This window comes from Gavia stellata, chromosome Z (assembly GCF_030936135.1).
Source record: "Gavia stellata isolate bGavSte3 chromosome Z, bGavSte3.hap2, whole genome shotgun sequence".
In the NCBI taxonomy this organism is placed as follows: domain Eukaryota; kingdom Metazoa; phylum Chordata; class Aves; order Gaviiformes; family Gaviidae; genus Gavia; species Gavia stellata.
The window spans coordinates 14,733,513-14,758,520 of NC_082637.1; the positions used below are offsets into that span (position 1 = coordinate 14,733,513).

The 25,008-nt window shown below is 36.8% G+C and overlaps 1 protein-coding gene across 1 annotated transcript in view; it reads left to right on the forward strand.

Annotated features, from left to right (window-relative positions):
• Window positions 1-25,008, forward strand: part of WDR70 (WD repeat domain 70) — a 144,618-nt gene that overhangs the window by 12,372 nt on the left and 107,238 nt on the right. The window contains exon 9 of the mRNA XM_059833437.1: window positions 3,083-3,281. Coding sequence (XP_059689420.1) covers window positions 3,083-3,281 — 199 coding nt within the window. The remainder of the gene's footprint in view (window positions 1-3,082; window positions 3,282-25,008) is intronic.

The following is a 25,008-nucleotide window of genomic DNA, read 5'->3' on the forward strand; positions in this document are numbered from 1 at the left end:
AGGTCTCTCAGCAGTTGTTTTTATAATGTAGATTTTAGTTACTATAAACTGATCTAATATTTATAGCTTGTTCTATTCTCTGAAAATGGCAACACTTCCCTGAATATTACTTTTTCAAGAATTCCAAGTACTTTCAGTTATCACAGTAGGCCTGATGGTAATTTTTTAATTGCTAAAAAGGGGTTGGTCACTCCAAAAAGACGTGAAGAACAGCTACTTCTTCTTTTTGCTTTTGAGCGACTTTGCTGTAGAGAAATGTTTACAATAGTTATGGTACTTACGTATTTAAGCAAAAGTATAGTAATAATAATTATGCTTTGTGAAGTGAAAGCATCTGCTGGTATATAAAAAGAAAAAAAACAGAAAGCAGAGTGGATGATGTGAGGAGAGTGAACACATGGGGGGGATATGCCCTCATACTTGCACAGCTTTCAGAATGTTTTTTCCCCTGGCTGTGTGCCATCCATGCTTTAATGCAGCTGTCTTTTTTCCTCTTACAACTTGTTTCACTTACTGAGGAGGTAATGAGGGAAAGCAAAAACCAATTCCTTATTCTTCTCTGAATGCTGCGAAAGGTGCTGGCAAACTGGTTCTTCTTTGTTTACAGCCTCTGGTAGAGCAAGACTGTAAGGCTGAAAGTTGAAGGAAATACCACCTGTTTTGTCTTTTCTGTCAGCACTGCTCCCGGTCACTGTCAGAAGGGTAGATGGGCTTTTGGTCTGGCTGCATTGGGATGGTCTTAATGTTTGACTTTCTTCTAGTCTGGACAGAGGATACCAGTAGCTGTAGCTGGAGTACTTGGCTGTCCCTGCCAGGTTTGGAGTGTGGTGAAAAATAGCAGTGCAATTCTGACAATTTCACATGTGGATTGATTACACTGCCCCTCAAAATACTGAAATGTTTGGTTTGATTGATTTATCCTTCCTATCAAATGAGGGAATGATAAGGATAGGTAATTAGGAAGGAAGCTAGGTATTGTTCTTGGGTGTCTATAGAAAGTTCTGAAAATCTGGGACTCCAGTATTGGAAAGGCCTCCTTGAATCATTATGTTGTATATATTCTTCTCACTGACAGCTACAGTGTATATTTGATTCCATTTCAAAACTAATTAAATAGTTTGGCTTTTGGGGAGAGGATATGTGGTTTGCTAGTCTGGGAATGCTTATCGACTCTTAAAACACAACTCTTCTGCACATAGTATTGTAAAGTTGTTAGTTTTGGGGATACTGAACTTGAATTTGAAGGCCCCAACCCATTCCTCACATGCTGGAAAAGCTTCCTATTGGTAAAAGAATATTGATTGCCCCATTGTTGTAGAGTAAGAGAAATTCTTTTTGTTTGAGTTAGATTTATTAGATAACCATATCTTGATCTAGGTCTTTAAATGTCTGTCATCACTATGCAAAACAAAGTTTGTATGTAGAGGTAATATCTTTTATTAGGCTAGTAAATATAGTTGGAAAAATTAGACAAGCTTTCAGGCATGCAAACCCTTCTCATCACTGTAACATCTGAGGACCTAATTTGTGTTGGTTTTAGTTTGTTTTGATTTCTTCCTAAAATAGAATTTCAGTTGCTTATTCAAGACAAGTATTTGCTGCATAAGCTACTACCTGCTTGGTGTACAGCTGGTTTGGGAGGCAGAGTGGGGCTGCATTCTCTGTCACAAGTACATGGTTTAAAGCATATTTTTTTTAATGCTTTATTATGTTCTTAAACTTGTGTGTCTTTATTACAGTTTTCAAGTAATAACCTAAACTTTAAAAAAACCCCAGTACCTCTGTAGTCTTCTTTCTGTTTTCTTTGTTAAACTATCTCCTGTAGTCTGCTCACTTGAAAACTCCCATACATGGTCTTAAAATATAAGCTCCCACACCAAGTCTTGCAATTCGAGCTTATCTCACCAAGTCTAAAAGGAACATCTGATTTCCACTGCAAGGTATCACTGTAATGATACACTGTATCTAGTCAAAAGGCAAGGTTTTCTGCTTATGACTTTTAGACCTGCTGCCAGTTAGAATCCCACCTGCTTGATAACTACCAGCAGAGGGAGCACGTTTATTTTCAATAAACTGAATGAACGTGGACTAAATAAGGCTACTTACTTTTCAGAAATTTTCTAATGCCAAACTTAATGTGTTCACACAACTGATTTGGACAACAGCAAAATGATAATTTAATGCAGCTTTTAGAATCTAGATTTTTGGCAGTTTACTAAATATCAAATAGTTCATCGAAAGTGCCTGATTCCCTGTAATTCTTTACCAGCATTATAAAGCAAGTGCCATGCTTTGTGTTCTCACTCTGGTTGTGAGCCTGGACAATTACTGTTTTGAGTTCCACCCAGCCAACAGAGGTGCAGAGCATCTGCACAAGCTGCAAATAGAAGCAGCATCTTGAAAAGAGGAGGCTGAGGGGAGACCTTATCGCTCTCTACCATTACGTGAAGGGGGGTTGCAGAGAGGTGGGTGTTGGTCTCTTCTCCCAAGTGAGTAGTGACAGGACAAGAGGAAATGGCCTCAAGTTGCGCCAGGGGAGGTTCAGGTTGGATATTAGGAAAAATTTCTTTACTGAGAGAGTAGTGAAGCAGTGGAACAGGCTGCCCAGGGAGGTGGTGGAGTCACCATCCCTGGAGGTATTCAAGGAACATGTGGACGTGGCATTGTGGGATATGGCTTAATGGGCATGGTGGTGGGTTTTTTTGGTTGATGGTTGGACTTGATGATCTTACAGGTCTTTTCCAACCTTAGTGATTCTGTGAAAATGCTCTGTAACAATATATTGTTTTGGCTTCTAAGCAATATTGAAATCCATACTAGTGACATAGTACTGTTGTCTTTACAATCTAACTCTGTTTTCTTCTGTCCAGTTTTTTGAACTATGGTATTCCTTTTTTTTAAGCTTCATTTATGCTTTCAAGATGTTGGTGGGCCTATGCTCTGCTAATAAAAACTAGTTTACGTTTTGCTGCTAATTTCAGTGTTTACAAATCTATAACAGTGCTCAACATCTTTTGTCTGAAAATTCCTATGGAAGTGATGATGTTCTTGAAATAGTAATTTTTTGAATTTTTCCCTGCAGAGAGGCAGCCTGTAGAGAAGGTGAAGACAGCTCAGATGAAGAGTTAACTGGTCCTTCCATGCAATCCCAGACTTCTGCTCAGGGTCCAGCTGAGGATACTGACGATGATGATGATGAATTCATTGGGCCACCACTTCCCCCTGGGTTCAAGGATAGTGATGACGATAATGACAATGATGATACAGAGGAGGAAGATAACGTAAGTATTTTATTCCTCTTTAATGTTTTAATACTTTGAGTAGACTGTAATTTTTAAGTTTGCTCTTTCCTTTATGATTGAATTTGCAGGTGAAATATGACTGTTGTTTGAAATGCAGTTTTTTGGTATTTTTTCTAATGATTATTCAACAAATGCAAATAATTGTTTTAATTTAACAATACCAGGATTTAAAAAAAATGTATGCATGTGAATCTCAAGGGAAATTAATCATCAGTTAGTATATATTGTTTACTTTTTCGTTTCTACATTATGAAAGAACTCTATAAAGAAATATTTTTTTACATGGTTTGTTTCCCAATGCATGTGTAGCATTTTTTACAAGAAGGAGGAGGTAGAGGTGGGCTTTAATCTGGGGAGAACCATTGCGCTGAAAGTGTTCTGAGAAAATGAACTGCAGTAATTGAGGGCTTCTTGTTTGGTTGGTTTGGTTTGGTTTTGTCTAAATCTAAATAAGTGCCAGACTGGTTTGTCTCTTCTATCTATGCTGAAAGCAAGAAAACCTCTAACACCCTAACTTGGGTATCACAGATACTCAGTTGACAAATCTATCTCTGTTTAGTTAAAAGTTTAATGGTTTCATGTTCATTCTCCAAAACTTCCTGGACTGAATATTTTGTGGCAGGGGATTTTGTATGATGGTTTCCATGTTGTTTTGTAGCAACAATGATAGAAGTCCTGTAAAAACAGCCTTACTTACACTGTTTCAAACCATTCGGTAGCAGAAAAAACCTGTATGTCCTGTTACACAAATATAAACCTGATTTTAAAAAAACAAATTCTCAGGTGTTTCAAGGGTTTCTTGTCAATTCCTCTTCAGTTTTGACTGGGTGTTCAGTTTGTTTGTTCTTTTCCTATAAAATCTCATACCTTGCATCTGTGAACTTTAAAACATAAGTTTAGACTACTCACTTAAAATGAGTGAGAGGAACTTCTTAAGCAATGACATGACTGATTTTTAGAGTGACCCTAACCTTGTGTGGTCACAATTTTTTTGGTGGTTTTTTTTTAGCAGTTCAATCATGGGAAATCCTGATGCCTTAGGGTTTTTTATTACTTTGTCTGTTCTGCTTGATTCACTATTGCCTATGGATTTCTTTAAATATCAAACTGTACGTTTTAGCACCGCATCTCATGTGATCTCATCTGTACCCCAGGCATGAATTCTTCTGTCTCAGGGAACCAACTGCAGATAAATCCCAAACTTTCCTTGAGAATGTTGTAAGCCTTAAGTTAACTTATGACTTATTCTTGAACTGTATCAGGAATTCTCTTAATGTTTAGCTGTTATGGCACGGTGAAGTGAGTCCATATTCATGAGGGAGTCATAGACTCAGCAGATTTCAGTTGCTGTGGATCGTGTCCTATTGAAGTCACTACTTCTTTTCTGCCAGTTTTCACCTGTTGTCCAATCTCAGGTCTGCTTGTTCATACATTTTCAAGTCATAGTGAAATACAGTGCTTTACCAAGAATTTTTATTAAACATGAATCTCTCCAACAGATAAACAGATTAATAGTTCCTGTCTTAAAAAAGTACTTAAATTTATTGATGCTGAAGGAAATGTCTCGTTCAGTTTTGTTTCTAAATACTTTTCAACTTATTTCAGTATCATCCAGAGTGTTAGTGTGTACACAGATTGTGGTGAACCCAGATGCTTGTCATTTTGGAAAAAAACCCACAATCTATTACACAAAGAACAACAACTTCTGAAAGTACCTATTAGTAACTGCTGAATTTGCGTATGTGTGTACTAGGAAGTGGTAGATCTAAAAAAATGCATGCTTGTTCTGCACAGTTTTTTGTTTTTAATTAGGGGTCTCATCAGAATGACCTTCTAGATCACAGCTCTCCCTAGCTGTCCGCTTTTCTCTTCCCAGAAAAAACCCCATCTTTTGCTCTGCTGTCAGAACTTCTGAAGCTTGTAACTGCCTTATAGCACTGAATAATTGAAGCCACACAGAGAGAAACAACCAAGCTTGGGAATCAAGTCCTGCCAGGTATCTTTAATCCTTGGGAGAGTAAAAGTTCTCCAAGATGCTCAAAGGATTTCAGTGTCTAAGACACTAAAATAAAACAGTGTAAACTTGAAATCATGTTATATCCTGGCAACTAAACCCAAGGTTAAGCCTCGTGTCTGCTAATATTTCATTGAAGTATTGCACAAAACTTTGCATTAGAAATCTCTTGTAGTTATTCATCCCGATCTTTTCTACACAGACTTTATTGTTCATTGCTTTGTTTCTATGTTACGTCCTTATTTTCTTAAAACAATGGAGATTTGAAACCACCAGAACTATAGGCAGCAGTTGTCTTAGGGGGAAAAAAAAGAAATTAGATTCTGTGGAATGCCTTCTTGTCAGGGTCTTAGGGCATTAAGTTGATTTCTGAACTGAGTATCTCCAGATTGTTCTTCCTAATAAGGGAATTTTGCATGTGTTGGAAAATCATAGAGGATTTTGCTTAAAAACCACACTTATCAGATTAGCTAAATAATGGTGATTCATCTTACATACTTAAATTTTTCTTGTAACTCATACCAGAAATTACTAGGGTTTTCTTTTGCAAATGAGAATTGATGGAAGTAGCTTGGGGTTTGACCATAATTTTGTTGCAAGACTGGATTAAAATTTGGAAAGTTTTCCCCTAGTTCCGTGGTCTGTTAGAGACATCACTTTCTGCAATTAGCAAAAAGCATTATATAGACTGTCGTAATTCCATTCTGAAGTAAAATACGTATACCTTTCAATTAAGTGTGTTGGCAGTGGTCTTGCCTACTTATACTGAATTAGTAAAATTATTTGGTTGTGTCAAAGAAAGTTTAAGCACATTAGTCAAGTAAGCTATAATGGAAATATACTAAATATTGAACATCTGTTTTATTGCACCATCAGTGGAAGGCTGGCATCCTTTTGACATATCTTTAACTGAGTAATTTTAGTTGAGTAATTTTATTAGGTTCACAGAAATCAAGAGTCTTATACATACTACTGTTTTGGTTTATGGTATAATTATCTCTTTCGTCTCAGTAGTGAGTCCTATATGGATTCCTAAAGGTGATCACGTTCAAAGTAGAGATTAGTGCCAAGTTGTAGCAGACTCTTTTCATTTATTCATATTTATGGAATAAATGAGGTCTTGAAGGAGAAAGTAACTAAATGCTGAGCACTCATTTACATAGTATAGCAGTGTAGGAGAACATTATTATTCAGTAATTGAGAAATTGCAGGAAGATGCACAACATCTCTTAGGTGGTAAAACTGTGTATAGTTTTGGAGGCAATATTTCTATTCCACAGAACAGGGTAAGACTTTTAGTAGTAGAAGTAGCTTATGATGAGAAGAGAGGGTTATCAGCAACGAAATAAAACATATCTATTTCTTTTTAATCTCTCTGTGCAATAGTGTGCTGTGTACCTGTTTTCTGTTGTCCTCCATCGAAGATGGCTGCACCTTAGTAGGGCTTTGTGTATTGAAATCTCTAAACTGCAGCCTATTATGTCTATAAATAATTTTGGAAAGAACAACTGGATTGTTACTTTAACTTGATGTCTGTTGTGCCAATGAGATACGGAATTCTAAAAAAAAAAATTATATAATTGCTTGCACGCCTGACAGATTTATGGATTCTGAGCACTGAATATAATTTATTTTCACTATCTCTCTCCAAAGGGCAGTGGACATCTTGTTTAGCAAACCTCTTGCTTTAGTTCTGTAAACTTCTGTAGAATGCCAAAGGTAAAACAATGTGTGGAAAGAGCTGATTTTACTTCAACCTGTCTTTCTGAGTAGTTGCTTTGGTTACTGGTTGACTGTTTTAACTTCTAGTAAGATTGTGGTATTAATTTTTCATTTATATGTATTCGAGTAATGCTACAACTGGCTCGATAAAGTGAAGTTACTGGAAACCAGAGTTAAAAGACCCCAATGAAAAGTTTCAGACAGAAAGGTAACCTGCAGACTGGTGTGATTTAAGTTTGTCTGAACTTAAGACAATAGTTACAAAACAGTCTAGAATAGATTTGGTTGAAAATAAGCAGAGCAGCAGAAATATGAGACTTGTGGGTTTTCAGTCTAAACAGGTAATTTATAACTGGGAAGATTTTGTGTCAGCATGGATGCCAGAGGCCTTTGGGGTCTAGAGCCTCCCCTTACTGCTGCTCGTGAATTCAGTTATTTTCTTTCCTGTGAAGGGAATCAGGAAGCAGCTGTGCTTTCCTGATTTCCTGTTGATCGATTGGTGATCACAGTATGATCCTGTGAGCCCCAAGGAAGGCAGGTGTTGCTGTTATGAGAATTCTGTGATTCCTTTTTCTTGCTTGTTACATCAGGCTGTGGTTGGTACGCATTGGGGGCAGAACTGGGGAGAGGAGAAACAAAAAGCTCCACTGAATAAATCTTTTGTTTTGTTTCCAGATGTGCTGTGAGACTGTGTCTCTTTTGCTGCTGAAGTAACTTCTTTAAAACACAATTACCTATATTTTTGACCCTGCAGGAAACAAATTTTTCTTTAATAGTTGCATGAGTTGCTGTTCTGTAATCTGAAGTCTTGTGAACTTTGTATGACAGATAAAATGCATCAAAATACTGGCTTCGTCCTGGTAGCTTGCCACTGTTTCTCAAGCCTGACTTTAGACATGTTTTTTATTACAGGAACATCATTTTTCCACCACTTCTTCAGTTTTTGCTTTCTCATGAGAGACTGTCAATAGAGACATTTGTCAAAATTGCTTGCTGTGGGGTTAGCATCCTTTGAATTTGGGGTGGGCCCAGGACTGCCCAGCTCACATTGGGTATTTTCTGAATAATCATCAAGTGGAAGGAGTAGCTGGTGCTTATTATCTTTAATGGGAATTTTCATATCTTATTGGTGTTTTTAGAGAAAAATGAGTAACAGCAGTTAATTGCTGAATGTTGTGAATCAGCACTGTTAGTTTTTGAGTATTATACATTTCTGTAATTTACATTTACATGTGATACAAACTGTACATAAATTTTTCAGGAGAGATAGATGTTGTATTACATGTGTGAATTCTGACTTGAGTTACTTTTTTCTTTATGTAAGTTTGTTTTACATACTCAAGTCTTTGTGGTAGCTGTTTTAAAGCATTTTTCTGTGTTTGATTAAATTCTCTGTTAACACTGAAGGTAGTTAGATTTAACAAATAAATATTTAGATTTAATGACTTACTCATTTAGTATAATTCACCTCCATTTGTGCCAGCAGTGATGATTCTTAACAAGGCACAATATGCTTGTAAGTACTTATACAAATATTTTACGGTGCTTGTTTTGTAGTAGTTTAAGGAATATAAAAGACTTGCATTAATTTGGAGAGTGAGGTAAATGAGGGGAAGAGTTACCTGTTTGACTTGTGATCAGTGCTTTTCTGTAGTGCTTTTTCTTCTAATGGTGTAAAAACCTGGTTGGATTGTCAGTGCTAGTTTTTCACATGGTTGTAAGCTGAGAGGAGGAGGGAGGAAGCAGAGCATCTCCTGTAGTCTGAAGCTTTTCAGATTTGGTTTCTATCCCCAAAACTATGCCTTTCTGGAAGACTTGAAGAAAATATTTTTGTTTCCAAACAGAGATGTCTTAAAAGAGAAAATGGCTTGTTTTTCAGAGGGCAGATTTGTAAGAAGGGCGATATTTCATGTGGTAAATCTTGTGGGTGGGAGATATAGTAGAGTCTTAGCCAGCTTTTTTGCCCTGGCAAGATGCACTGGGAGTGTATCTGGTGTTTGTGCAATCAAAATCTTCCTCGAGGGGGATAAGAGATTACCCAAACCAGTCATGTCAGGGTTGGTGGGTGGACAGCTTTAAATCTAGGACATAAGCATTTTTCAAGGATGACACCTATTAAAAGACATTAGTAAGAGAGTGTGTATTCATTAATACTGTCTTCTACATGTCATTAGAGAATGTGCTGAGATCTTTAACAGAACTTAATGGAGTGCTGGGATCTTGTGACACTTTTCCGCGCTTGAAGCAACAGGTATAGAGGTGGTTGTTGGAAGAATTTGCCACATGGATTTGCAAGGCTTTATCTTCTGTCTGGAGCTTAGTTACATTCTACTTTGGAGTTGATTCTTCTTTGGAATGAAGAACTAGTTCTCCCTGCAGTACCAAAGGAATACTAATCATGTTGTAATTATGTCCCTGAAACAAGTACAGCCTTGGGCCTCTCCAAGGCTGTACTGTGATTTGGGCATATTTCCAAAATAATAGTGTAGCCGTATTCCAAGTTTTAGAATTATTTTCAGACACTTCTAAATTTTTGCAGAGGTTTAACAGGACATACCGGTAATACTCATTTGTTCAGAATGGAAGAAAGCCATTTCCTGCTGATTTAGATAGAGTATTTAAGTAGACTGTAATTGCTCCAATTAGAATTTGGCTATGGTACCAGGCTAAAAATCATGGTGGTGTAAAAATAAATAAATGTTATGGGAATTTTTAGTTGTCCTAAGGAGTTATAAAATTTAGGCTGAGGATTGTCTGTCCTGGTTAACTGCTGAATCTTATTTAGCTAGTCATGTTTCATCTTGTCGAAAGAAGAAAAAGTGAAGTAAGCTGAGCAAAGCAATTTTTGTGTGCACAATAGAGACAGAAGAGTGTGGGTTTGAGGATGAGAGGCATTATTTTTGAATTACTTCTTGTCATTGGTACGTTGATGAAAAATAGGTAGCAATTACCATTGCTTCCAATTTCCTTTTTTCCTTATACCTTCCTATATAATCAGGAGGAAAATACTTTTTTGCCATGTATGTACATAATATGTTCTTAGGTCTTGGCTATTTCTGCTGTAAAAACCAGGAAAATGTATTTTCTTTATATTAAACTTGGAACAAGTCATGGAATTTTTCTTAAGGATCATTTATGTGGTTACTGGTGTTGCAAAGAGTAAGAAAGATTATCTCAAAAGTGAGTTACAAAGGATTTGCAAGCTTCACAAAAATGCAAAGAAAACAAAATGAAACCCCTAAATTTTGTATAATGAAGCTCAGTGTGAGAATGTGAGAGAATTGGTCAGAAGCTGGAAGGGAAGGAATATTTAACAGGAGAAACTGAAAGTATCATATGAACAATATACGATAGCAAGCTAACGGGGTAATTCCCTTAGGGAATGCTTGTTTTTAATAAAAAGGCATGGGGTGTTTGCTCCTCTCTTCTCCAACCCAATGTTCCAGAGTACCCGATTGTCAGTTGTCCCCAGAGAAAATGAATATACTCAGAAGATCTCTCTCTATCAATTCTGCAGAGCATAGCAGGGCCAAGACTTCTTGGCATGCTATATTCCAAGTATATCATGCCATGTCTTTTTGGTGACAAGATACTGGTTTTAATTAATTAGTAACATGACTTAATATGAGAAGTTTTAGAATGTTTCCTCTACAGGTAGATACTTAGTCCTATGAGTTTGTTTCTAGAAATATTTTGTGAGAAAATTAAATAGGCATATATTTGTTGACATCAAGGTACTTAAAAATTAGAGAGAGGTGACTTTAGTAGTATTAAATACAATGTGGTCTAGAACATTGTTAAAAAGGACAGTATTAACAATAGGTTTAGAGGTCTCCTTATGTCCTGTTCTTACTCTTTGCCAGCACCTTTAGAGGCCCTGTACCAGGTCAGCCTGACCTGGTGGAGCCTGTAGAATGCTCCTTTAGGAGCTGCTGTTACCACTTCTGTATTTGGAAAGGGAACAGCTGAGTGCTGCATAGTGTGCTTCATCTCTGGGCCAGATACACTGTGGCCGTAGAGCTCCCACGCTTGAAACATCCTACCCTCACACTCATCACTCCTGAGACCCTTAGTTTCTTTATAGCCATAAGATTTTGTAGAAGCTAATGTCCTCTTCTGTTCTTAGAGAAAGAGTAGAAATGTTTGCTGTTGTGGTTTTTTGTTTGTTTTTTTTTTTTTTTCTGCCAGGTACGTTTGAGGCATGTGTAACCTTGAGGCTGTGACCTACCTCTTAAGAAAAAAAATTCTAAGTCTTTCTAAGCACATATTGTACATGCGTATCTCAGTCACAAGAACAAACCAGTATAGTATTATTTAACAAGAATATGTAGTTGGAAATGTTAGGAAATTCTGTTCATGGAATGGTATGTGAACATCTGATCCTAAATAGTACTTTCTTTACTTCCTGTAGAAGTTGAGATATTTGGAGGTGAAGAGACTGAAATGAATTTATTATTTGAGAATCTAAATCACTTACACAGTCAAAGTGGTGACTGCTTTCTTACATGATGCTTTTGTCAGCAGTTGCAACAGATTTCCAATGTACTTTTATAAAGAAGCACAAATAGCATATTGTTTCTCTCAGTGTTAGAATACATAAAATATTTCTAAGTTTGGAAAGGGAGCTAACAGCAGTACTAACACTGTATTAGGCACTGTTGGTACCACTGTGGAATACATAAATGGAAGATAGCAGGTTTTCTTTGTATCTGGCATGTGAATGTTATCTTTTTGGAAAAGTTTTTTATGCTCTGAACAGAATAATGGGAAATACAGGTATAGAGAACTCCTGCTTGAATGAAAAGGAAAATAAAGTGGACGATAACAAGTATTTGAAATATTTATGATGGGGATGATTAAATAATTTAGAAGGGCTGTATTTGAAGGAAGAGTGTAATTGACATGCAGTTACATTTCCTTTCCAAAACAAGTCTTCACAGGATTTTCGATTAACAAATGATTTATGTTAAACTGTTAGAACTGCAGACTGCTGCAGTGGTATCCTTAGAGAGCAATTCTGTTGACTCTTGGAATGTCTGCTGTTTGTTTAAAAGATGGCTTTCGATTTTTATGAATGTGAGACTACCACATGTAATGTTTTACAACTGCTGCAATGGCATCTCTTATTTGCAGGTGGGCACTTAGCAGTATACAGGGACTATACATACTTGATGCTAACACTATCCAGATCGCCCAACAATCATACTGAACTTCCTTCCTTTACTCCTGAATATCTTTTTTTTTGTATTAATACCTAATACAATTATTTTCAAATTATTAGGATCTTGAAGAGTATTTTGCCGAGTTACCTTGTCTATTTATAAATGTTTAATTGACCCTTCATTGTAACTGGGGATTGATAAATGTTCATACAACCAAATGTTATGGGAATATGTTACAAAATTTTTCTGATTTCCTCTCATAAACCAAAAGAATTGCTTTTTCCAAAGGAGCTGAAGAGTCATAAAGAATCATTCATATGAATTTTTATCAACAACCCCCTTTCGTGGTCCAGTCCTGAGGCTTTTGAAATGTGTTTAAAGTTGTTAGTTGGATTCCAGTGAGTGCACTTGTTACTTTTTGGTAAACTATTTATTCCTTTATTCTACTAGAAGTATTTTATTTTAATTTTGAAAATTATCAGTTATTTTTGTAGAAAAACTTCTTGAATTGTCTCAAAGTATACCTACATAATGAGACATAAGATAGAAGACTAATGAAAAAGCAGCCTTTAAGATCTTACATCTATTTATATGAGGACCCTAATGTAGTTTAAAAAGTCGGGTGGGTTAGACACAGCATTTGGTTTTCAAGTAAAACGTTACTTTATAAAGGAAAACTTATTTTCATATAATAAGCATCACGTGCAACAATAGCAAAACAGTGATAAAATATGTAACCTTTACTTCCAAATATTAAGAAAAATAGTTCAGATAGGACCTTTATGGAGTAGGAGTAAAGAGCTTTCTGTTCAGTTTTCTAAAATAGGGCTTAATGCAAATAGCTATCTCATGCAGCTCAGATTTGTTATTTAAGGTTGGAGGATTAGATCCTTTTCCATGTAAATACTTCTGTTGACTTCAGTGGGACTGTGTACATGGACTTCCAGTTTTGTAAGTGGGACTGAGTATGCGTAATCAGTGCAACTACCAGCATTGTACTTTTGCTTTTATGCTGTTGATGAGACAGAAGATACAGACAAAACATAGTTTGCTACTAATGGAAAGAAGGTGGTTCATGACTTCCATTTTTATTTCCAGGTTTAATTAATTTACCAGTGTTTAGTAAATAAAAATGTATGGTATTTTGCAGCAAAGTGTGGTCTCAAGGTGCAAATAGGAGTTGATGGAATTGAGCAGTCTTTTGTGTGTCTGTGTGAGAGCAGTGACTGACTTGCAAAATAACCTCTACATTCTGGGCAGCCTGGGACAGCACTGAGGTCCGCACAGGCTAGCTACAAAGAGAGCATGCTGCAGGGGCATGCGCAGGTGGTTCATTCTCTGCTGTTGTGCCTGCATTGTGGTTTATACAAGAGTTACCTAGCTGATACACAAGTTTGTCTACATGAGATGCAGTCAATGTTTGACTTAAAAAATTTTGCTATTTCTTTGATACATCTTAACCCAAATATTGCTAGCTAACATCAATATTGGGGTTTTTTTCCTTCCTTAAATTGCACTAGGGGGCAGTGAAAACATCTTGGGTGCATACGAGCCTTCCTGGAACTTCTATTTGTCTTGCGTAGTTTCTGCAGCCCTCTTTAGCAACTACTTTGGAACCAGTTTTCAGAGGAGATAGTACTATGTAAAGATTTTGATTGGGATTATTTACATGCGTGGAATTCATTGCAGTGAGCATATGTACGTTCTCATGTGGTGAAACACAATGTCTTAAATAAGGGTTGGACTCAGTCACAGTGGCCCTTTTACAGTACAGAGGCCCCATAGGTCATCTTTCATATAATAATGAGTATGAATGCAGGAAGTAAATCCTGGAAGAGCTACAGAAATTAGAAATAGAACTTACTTTTCCATGCATGACCGAAACTTTTTTCACGGAAAAAAATGGTTTTTAAGAGTTAAGATATTCAATTAAATAATTCAGTTCATATCTGGAATGACAGCAAAAGCTAGATTTCTCACTAATATGTGAGTTGTTTGCATGGAAATGCTAGAAAGCTTGGCTTGTTTTAAGCCAAGTATTTCACAAGTATCACAATATAGGTGGTATTTCCCTATGACTTACTGTATGTTGTGTATTTGTAGATTAATTCAGGTATCAGAAAGAGCTGAGAACCTTTATTAGAGTTGCAATGTCCTATGAATTATGACAATTTTTATATTAGTGTCTGCCTCTACTAGCTTACGTCAATTAGCTGTTATCTTCCTATCTTGTAGTACAGGCAAGCCATAGGACTTAATACCTTTTTTAAATTTGAAGAGGGAAACAAAAAAAAATTAAAAATATTTCTTTGTTATATGTATAGCCTTTTTCTTTTTTCCCTCCAGTTAAAGAATGGAATTATCAACTGTGGAAGATTAGTTGGAGGATGGAGAAGTTACTTAGGATTTATGCAGCAACCCACATCTTTAAAAGGAGTGGGAAAATAGAGCTGAATTTTTAACAGAGACTTCTTATGTGCAATTTATTTTTCTTTTATTTCAATTTAGTAAATATATGAAAGAACTTTTGAGTTTTACCACATAGCTTTTGCATATTGGAGTACTTCATTCTTCAGACCTTTCCTTGTATAGGAGGAAAAATATCTGTCAGCCTCTATGATACCACGTATGTATGTAATGCGATGTGTGACTTTATATTGATCACATGTAAAGTGGATCAGGCCCACAGACTACATCTTATCCAGTGCTATATTAGAAAACAAATAGAGGGACATAGGCCAGAACAGGACACCCTTCTTTTCCAAGTTTAACCAGGTGATTAAGGCTGGGTTGACAGGACTGAAAGGGCCAAATTAGGAGGAAAAGATCAGATTTCTCTCAAAAAATAAGCTATCAATAAATGTGATGGCTGATGCAGGCAGTTCAATTGAAAAGGCAAATCATGTCAACATTAGATTTCCAGATGAATTTGCAGTTCTTGGAAGAGGTGAACTCTCATTCTTCGTATTGGGAATATTCTAAGCAGAAGGGGAAAACAGTGATTAATTCTTAAACTTTTGAACTACATCTGAGTGGCAACAATTACGGCACTTGAAACAATTCTTCAGCCTTTCAGAATTTTAGTGCACAATTTTCAAACTAGAATCTTTCCACATTTTGGTTAAGATATAATGTAACATAGATCTATTTATATCAAGGACTTGCTAGGGTTTACTTAAAATATAAACTGGGGTGAGAAGAATCATAGCTCATAGAATAGTTACTGTTTCTTTCTCAGGTCGGTAATCTTTCAAGTTTCGTGCATCATCTGGATTTGTAGGGATTTATCTGCCTTTTTCTGACTAACCTGTTACTTAAAGGGTCTTGGAACATGCTGTCCTCTGCAAAGAAAGCAAACTTACGTACCAGGTTATAACTACATCTGTAGGGATCAGCTGCCTTTCAGTGCTACCGGATTTGTAACCTTTTTCAGTACAAATAGTCAGTGTATGTCTCTTGGAAAGTGAATGTCATGATGTAACTGCTCTTGTTGTCTTAAATGTAATGCTTTTCTACTGAGTACCAAAAATACCAGGAATGGAAATTCAAAAGAAAAAATAACTAGCTTAATCATCCTCAGTGTCTACAAATCGCACATACCTATTTTGCAAGACCACTGTGACATAGACTGCTGAATCATTTTAAAGACAGCCCCTTGTTCTACAGTTTTAAGTCATGGTCTTCGTGAGCATTCTGTGCCTTAAGACCATCTAAAAACAAGTTGTTTTTTAACTTCATTAATTTTCCCTGTGGAAAATACTGAGTTCCGGAGAAGATGTAAACTCCCACGTGCTAGCTGCTTTTTTATATCACTTGTGTATTCTTTGTATGTTTACTTTTCCTCAGGTTTTACCTGCCTCGTTTAGATGACATACATGGGTGTGCAGGCACATGAGGTGCAGTGTTGTGTCACATAAGTGCGTGATCATTTTGTGACTGACTTCAGTGGGTAGAAATGTGTCATCCAAAATTAAATCCTAGAAATAACGATGCCAGAGTAAACCTCACGCTGTATCTCGATAGAAAATAGTTTAAAAATTCTGACATGGATCGCTCTCCTGTCAGTGATATAGTAACTTGTTTTAATGACTTCTTTTGTTTTAACTTTGGATTTATTACCTTTCTTTTCATAGAGTCCTTTCTGTTCTATGATTAAATGCTGCCTTACCTAGCAGTTTCTTTGGTGAGGGCAGCCAGTTGTAGTTGCTTTCTAATTTCTTCCATTTTGGGTTTTTTGTTGTTTTGTTTGTATTTGTTTGTTTTGGGGCTTTTGTTTTGTTTTTTCTCTGTGACAGACCTGTACTCTATTGTAATTGATATTTCTTCCTAAGGTGCCTTGTAGGGATCAGGCATCCTGTTGATCCTCTGTGTCCCCTTACTGCTTGTGTCCCTCTCTGTGGTGACTCCATGTCATATTTTTCTCCTTTCTGAAAAGAAATACCTGAAAAATAGGTTTTTAAAATATCAAATAAATGTTTACATTTGTATTGTGATAGTTCAAGCCTATAAGTAATAGAATAATAAAAGAAGTTTCTGCATTTAACAGCTAAAATTTTAAGGGCAAATCCTTTCAATTACCTCAAAATCAATGGTATAAATAGTAGCAGGTTAGTCCAGTTGCTGTCCATATCAGATTTTTCTTAGGGAAGGCAATTATGATACATTGAATAGGCAGTGAATTTATGAGAAGCCTCAATGGTAGTTTTCTGTGATTTCCGAAAGTCTTTTAGTCCAAATAAAAAAACTGCAATCAGTGTTTGAATGCAGAATGAGCAGTAGTCAACTAATTCACTGCATTTGCAGCAAAAATATTAATTCCCCAGAGTAAGATGAATGTCGCTAAATCTAAATTAGTTATAACTATGCTATTTATAATGCTGTTGTAAATGAGCATCTGCCCAAATCACATGATAGTTACGAAACTTAGTTCTGTCCTCTCAAAAAATAATGGTTGACAGCTGTAGTTTAATTTTATGTAATTTAATACAATTTGCATTAGAGTACCTCTTGGGAATTGTCTCGTAGTGTAGAAACTAATGGAAGCTGCAACCCTGTCTGATACTTTTAGGGGGTAACCTCATGATGGAGTCTGCAACCAAGTTTGAGAGGGTGGCAGAATATCATAGAAATTACCCAACTTTTCTGGCTGATTAGGAGAAAATGTTGTGTCTAGCTGCATCTTGAAGTACTGCATACAGTCAGATTTATGATAGCAGAACTTTTATAATATGGATCATACACAGCAGTTAAATGATGCAGAGGTAAATTAGGCAAATAAGAATCAGTAATATGAGCAAACAACAGTGTGGATCCTCTGCTGTTTGTGAGGGAGGGAAGTGTTGGAAGAAGACTTAGTATTACTCTAAGTTTTACTCTGAAAAGTATGGAGAGAAAAAAATAATGTAAATGTGGGATTGCAAAGATTCATGTTTCCTTCTGTCGGTTATTTATGTATCAAACCTACTTGCTTTATAATTATAGTAAGAAGATTTTTTTTTTTCCTGGAGTCAACCTTGGCACTTCTTGTTTGTTCACCTTTTTGGAATATCACAGATAAGTGATATAATTTTTCTTTGGAGCATTTTTTTTAGCTTTTAAAGCTAATTTATACGTAGGCAAGAAAGTATCTTTAAGCTATGTTTTTTCTGATGGTTGCATAACAACTAATGTAATTGGCTCACTTTCAGAAATAAATTGAGCCAAGAACTTCCTAATAACTGGTTTTCGTTCAAAGTTTTTTGTACATATTGTAGTTTTTGCAGACAAAAAAATTAAATCGGGAGTGATTGAGGCACAGGTGGTCTAAAAGAAAGATTATTGGTGGTTTTAGGCTTTCTTTGTTAGGAAATACGTCTTGCAGACCAGGACCTGATAAGAGAATCCAAACACATGTGCGGAGTGTTTGTATTTGAAATAAGATGAATAAATAATATTTAATCTGTAACCACTCATCTCTCAGCAAAGAAAACCCAGCTTTAGATTTCATAGTTTTGGGGTTTTTTTAAAAAAACAACTGCGTGGCAGCCCCTGATAATACACTCCCTGACTTCGCTCTGTGCCATTGTTCTTTCTGAAAAGGCATGGAGGAGAAGCTCTGAGGCGCACTGACAATAATCTCTCACCTTGGCACTTTTACAATGAGAAGGGCTTACTGTGTAAGCGTTGGGCTTAACATGCCCTACTTTGTTGTAATTACAAGTTCTAAGGAGGTCATCTCAGGTCTTTCATCCATTGGGGTCAATAGGTTAAATTGCATGCAGTTCATAATATAGCTTATGGGTTATTTGAGTTCTTTAAGTGCAAGTTTGTAAACAAGCCTATCACTTGAACAGTAATTATCATCTCAGAGCAAATATCTAAGCTTATGAAAAATTCCAGTGTCTTAGCCGGAACTTCCCCACTCCCTTTATTGGGAGGGTATCTGCAGTGTATCTACCCTGTGCCTGTCAGTATTAATAGATAGTTCTAAGCTCTTGATACCCACAGCCAACTGCAAAAATCTATTTGTATGCATTTGCTTACTCTTGATGGCTTGTTTCCTCACCTATATTCCACATTACTGGAATTGTTCAGTATCATAGTGACTGTGAGGATTTGGCAGTGCATGAATAGCTTATGGTGAGTTTAATAATTTTTGTACATGTTTGTCAAACTGATGATTGTATTTCAAAAGCAGGATTCTTTTGCTTTCTCTGGTTTCTTATTTCTGTATTACATTGAAGTTCCAAGGGCAGGTGGTTCACAGGTAGGAACAGGTTACCATCAGTGTCAGGGTTTTCCTGTTTTAATAGATTGGCCTACACAGTGGTTTCTGAAATAATTGGTTTATGAAGGCAGACTTCACTTAAATAAAGCGTCCTGGGAGGAGTTTCTCCCTGTCTGTAGACGTTTATCAGAATCTCATGAGAGGAACCTGAAGACAAGAGGATGACATCACTCTATACTCAAAGGTCCGGTTTTGGTATCTCAGACTGGATATTACCTGTGGTAGCCAGATGAAGTGAGGATCCAGAGTATCTGAATGTATGATACCGAAGGCAAGGTAAACTTAAAAAGCAAGCATGTAAAGAAAAGTGCCTTCAAGTGATCTGTACAGTCTTGCACTTTATCTGTAAACAGAATAATGGCATTGAAAAACTCAAGGCAAAACAATTTGTTTTGTAAGCTTATCTGTCCATTTTGTGCAGCTCTCAAGAGGTGAAATGTAAATTGTTAAAAGGCCTGGGAAACAGTCAAGGCCGGGACAGCAGTAGGTGTTATATGAGATAGCATTAGTTTCAGAACTAAACCATATCACTTCATGGATCACATGTCCAAGGCGGATGTCAAACACAAGGTTAATGTGAAGAATTCAGGCCTACAGAACAAACTCCAGAAACAGGAGTTAAATTCTGCCCAAGCCCAGCAAACTATGCAAAATTGGGAATCCTTGTTTCGTCTTCGTCCTTAGTTGTCTGGAAAATGTCCGTAGCAGGAATTTGAACAAATCTGAGCCAAAATTCTTGGACTGCATTTGATTCAGATTATTATATGGGTTATACGTTCCTTTCTACCACTTGAACTTTTCCTGTGGAAAGCCAGTAAGTGTTTATAAGCTCTCTACTTCTCTCATGCTCATTTTTGGTTTATTTTATACTTTCACTTCTCTTTTTATAGAATAGCAAGTTGGACCTGTGTTTAAGCATTTGCTTGCTACAAGGGAAAAACTGCTTGAGGGTTTTTTTAGCTTGCTCATTTATGGAAACAGTAGTTAAGGAATTGTGCATTCCCTGGTAACTTCACCAGTCAGTCAACCAGGAGATATGAAATACCATAGATCTATTTTCTCAACAATTGCCAGATTTCACTTGTACTGTGGTCTTTATACAGAGAGTTCTTTTTTTTTTCCTAATGTGTTTTTTTGTTTCTTTTTACTTTGTTTTGTAAATGAGCTTATAAGGGACTTGGGGTACCTCAAAGTATGACATATCTGAGGGATGGGATGCCTTTCAGAGGGACCTGGACAGGCTTGAGAAGTGGGCCTGGGTGAACCTCAGGAGGTTCAACAAAGCCAAGCGCAAGGTCCCGTACCTGGGTCGGGGCAACCCCCTGGTATCAATACAGGCTGGGGGATGAAGGGATTGAGGGCAGCCCTTTGGAGAAGGATTTGGGGTACTGGTGGATGAAAAGCTGGATGTGAGCTGGCAATATGTGCTTGCAGCCCAGAAAGCCAACCATCTCCTGGGCTGCACCAAAAGGAAGGGTGGCCAGCAGGTCGAGGGAGATGATTCTGCCCCTCTACTCCACTCTGGTGGGACCCCACCTGGAGTACTGCATCCAGCTCTGGAGACCTCAGCACAGGAGAGACGTGGACCTGTTGGAGTGGGTCCAGAGGAGGGCCACAAAAATGGTCAGAGGGATGGAACACTTCTCCTATGAGGACAGGCTGAGAGAGTTGGGGTTGTTCAGCCTGGAGAAGAGACGGCTCCGGGGACACCTTATTGCGGCCTTTTGGTACTTCAAGGGGGCTCAGAAGAAAGATGACAGACTTTTTAGCAGGGCCTGTGGTGATAGGACAAGGGGTAATGATTTTAAACGAAAAGAGGGTAGATTCAGACTAGATACAAGGAAGACATTTTTTATGATGGGGGTGGTGAAACACTGGGACAGGTTGCCCAGAGAGGTAGTAGCTGCCCCATCCCTGGAAACATTCAAGGTCAGGTTGGATGGGGCTCTGAGCAACCTGATCTAGTTGAAGATGTCCTTGCTCATTGCAGGGGGGTTGGACTAGATGAGCTTTAAAGGTCCCTTCCAACCCAAACTATTCTATGATTCTATGACTGTATTAATAATAGGCCTTAATAATGGCTTCTGGCTTGGTAGAATCTGAGCAGCTCAAATGCATGAATGAACCTACCATACTTACTATTGTATCATGGTAGCACATCTGCAAGATGGGATTTTTTTATCCCCTTTAAGACATGATGCATAGACACATAAGCAGTTGTCTTATTGAAAATCTCACACCAGATACGTAGTAGATATGCAGTCTGAAATCTGGAGTTCCTTGTATTTATGGACTATGCTTTTCTTCCCTGACTCCAAAAGAAAGTATTCAAAAGATGCTCCAAAAGACCATCATCTGAACATCCAAAATTGTCATATTTGTACTATCTGAGTCAAAAGTATATTGTTAACTGCCTATTATGACCAAGCTGAAGATGCATGTTGCTATTAAACCATCTCAGCCAGATTAACAAGGTTATTATGTACATGATTAATAGTGACTTAATTTGAATCATATAATCCAAACTTAATTTTTAGATTGTAAAAGGAAGAAGACTTTTCTGGTGACTCAAGTAATCATTGTATAGGAGGGAGTATCTGCAGCAGCTTCTTGTGGAGAAGATCAAGAAGCCTTTTGAATAATTTAAGGAAAGATCTCATAGGGTGTATCTAATAATCTACATTTTCTAACAGTTACGGAGTAAGAAATATATATGAGGTCTTAACATAATGACCGTAAAAGTCTGCAAAATGAGGCATTTCAGTAAGGTATGATGTTCTTGAATTTTTGCTGCCTTTCTCCATGCACACAGCTATGACTTTGTGTATTGTCTAGACAATGGATCTTTATTTTACCCTGGGTTAAAAACTGAAAGCATTGCTTCTGTATGCTTTTATATGTCAGGCTCCTTGAGGAATGACTATAATTACTGGATTTGACATGCAGGCATCATTCCACTGAAAATGTGTTGGGGTCTATATTCTGTTCCTGTATAATCCACAACTGAGCATTACTGAATAATAGTTGTTTAATTGCTGTGTAGAAATCAATGGCTCTCTGTTTAGTTGTGTGTCTTGTCAGGTTTAATTGTAATCATTTGGAATTTTCAGACTACATTACGTATCTAGAAATCAGTATTTTTGATATGGTATGCTGGATGGGTCTCAACATTTATGGATAGTATGGTAGGACATATCATATAACTGCATGGAAGATAAGCATATTTTATAATTCTTGGACACAACTTTTAAAAATGATGGATTTTATGATTAAAAATAAACCCAAGATATTCACAATGGCTGTGATTTTTAACCTAGTGCTTAGTATTTGCCCTGAACATTTTGAAAATTATTTGCATTGGGTATTGGGTCATTGGGTATTACAACAGTTTTAACAACAATTGGGTATTACAACAGTTTTAACAACACGAGATACATCAACTGGCCATAATGCAGTACCTTCTTCTGACATAAGCTTTAATTAAAGGTATATACCTGAGTGAAGTGTGGAGAAAGGTGTGTTTCTTCCAAGCATGGACCTCACAGTACAGTACAGTAAAAATGTATCTTTTCCTCTTTCCAGATGCATAGTTAAAGTCACTTAGCAATTTATTCTCATGTCACATTACATAAAATTGTGCTGCTATAACACAGTTTAAATGTTAATGTTTTGAAGGTAATTTATGGGTGGCATGGGAGAATTAGGAATCGAAACGGTAATAGAATTGGAACCAGCTGTGGGAGCTAGATAGGAAATTGTCCTTCCTTCCTGCAGTAACTTAGACATGCTGTAATTTTTAACCCCCACCCCCCTACCTTCACCCTGTGGCTGTAGATCTTCTTTGCATGACTAGCTGATGATGACTCCCCTCCAGCCCTCCTTTTTAATTCCTCATCCTAATTGATTAGTAAGTTTGTAGACAACAGGAATATTTCTCACGAAGTGGGACGGTATGCATAAATTTGTGTCTCAAGATCCTGGAGTAAACATTTGAGTGAACACCTTTTTACAGTCACAATTGGAGAACTGTTGAAAAGTATAGATGTGGACAACTCTCTCTCTAGAGATGTGATTGTTCAGTTTTGCTGACAATAGTGTGTTTGCTAAGAATAACAGGATCCCTGAGGAGTTTGAAGAATTCCACCAACATTGCTTGAATAAAACCTTGTAGCAGATTCCTTATGATAGGTATTATTTATTCAGATTTTATAGATGAGGAGGCTGGGGTATGCAGGAATGAAATAAATTGCACAAAGTCAAAGGTCAAGGACTGGTCTACACCAATGGTGTATTGTTTTAATTTTGGTCATTAAAACATGTATAAGTTAAAAGACGTGGCTCACTAGTGAGGTTGCTATTATACTGGTATAGAGGTTCTTATTTGTATTGCCTTGATGCGTATGAAATCTTATGCTAACGCGATCATCAGAAGTCTTAAGAGAACATCAGGCTCTTTTTTGATGAGAGGAAAAATGCATTTTATTTAAATTGTGGTAATCCCCATGTCTGTTTTAGATAGCAGTGCCAAATATTGAACATCTGTTGGTTGCATTGGCTTTTTAAGTTTTGATGAGTCCAAAGTTAAAATTTAGAGTGAAGTGCTGCTGATGGACTTAACTCCACTGCTTATGAAACTTGCAAAAGAAACTAATACTTACTCTACTGCATACATTATTTTAATGTACTTCCATAGAAATGTGTGTAACTAGAATTGCCTTTTGCTGCATGAGTTACAAAGGCTTATTAGTATCACTGACTTTTAAAATATATAGAGGGGAGGCTTTTTTTGGACAAAATGTTAAACTTTGTACATGTATGGTTTCTAAATTCTGAAATACTTCATAAATAATTTTATTTTAAGACAGAAGGTAAATTTGGAGAACAGTAAGCTATTTTAATGACTGAGAAACATCTGTAAGTGTCATAAATATGAAAAGGCAGGATACTGCTTCTGGTGTAACACTAATTCTTAGTGTAACCTTGGTTTTCATGGTTTCTCTTGGTGAGTCAAGTGAGAGAACTTATGTATTTTTCTTTTCCTGAAGTTTGCCAAAAGGTGGTAATGATGAAGTGTGTATACAGTTGGATAAAGGATGTTTTAAAGCTACTTTACTGTAAATGGTTAAGTGAACTGGCTAGCAACCTGAAAAATGTTACGCATTAATGAAAGTTAGGTTCAGTTGTCCTGCATCCTATGTTGTGTTCTTGGATTCTTTCATGTGTGTCTTGTAGGACATACTCTCTGTGGTAGAAATCCCACGTGGATTCTGTGTAGTACAGAAATTCTTATCAAGCTGGATGTGAAATATGTGAATGTGTAAGTGTTTGCATCTGCACTAAGCATTTGGCACTTAAACTCCAAAGAGTTTAAAGTTCACAATTATTTGTCCTGTCTGATTTCAGAATTAAGTTATTCTTTGGTTATCTTCGAGGCTGAGCAGATGTTTCAGAGCAAAGATGTTAGTTGCATGTTTGTTTTGTTTCTCTTCATTGTCAGCTGATCTTGGCTTGTGTGTGCTGTTTTACTGTTTCGGAGTAAGTAGAAGTACTCCTTTATGTCAAAATCAGAGCAGAATGTAACATATCTGAAATATCATCAGAACACTCAGCTTAGGTAAATTGGTCTCCCAGAAACTGCAAAGGAAACCTGAACAACCGCAGGCAATTTCAGATTTAAATCAGTTTTATCAGTGATTACAACTTGCTTTAGAAAAGGCTCAAGAGAATTTCTCTGGTATATATTGTGAGAACAATTCCTAGGTCATAAATATTAATATAAACTATGACTTCATAAATCAAGGGCTTGCTATAAATTTAGAAATTATCTGAATGAGATTTTAGAATCTAGGTGAAAAATAGTAACCTCCTGCAATCTATCTAAAACTGTCTCCCAGGAGACAGATCACACAGGCTTTTTGCTGTACTTCAGAAGTATGATGTTTATATCTAAAAAAGATATTTGCAAACCATGCTGAGACTCTAATTGCAATACCTTTTTGAAACTGTTAAGCCACTGGAGTCTTTTCAGAAGGGGACATGCCA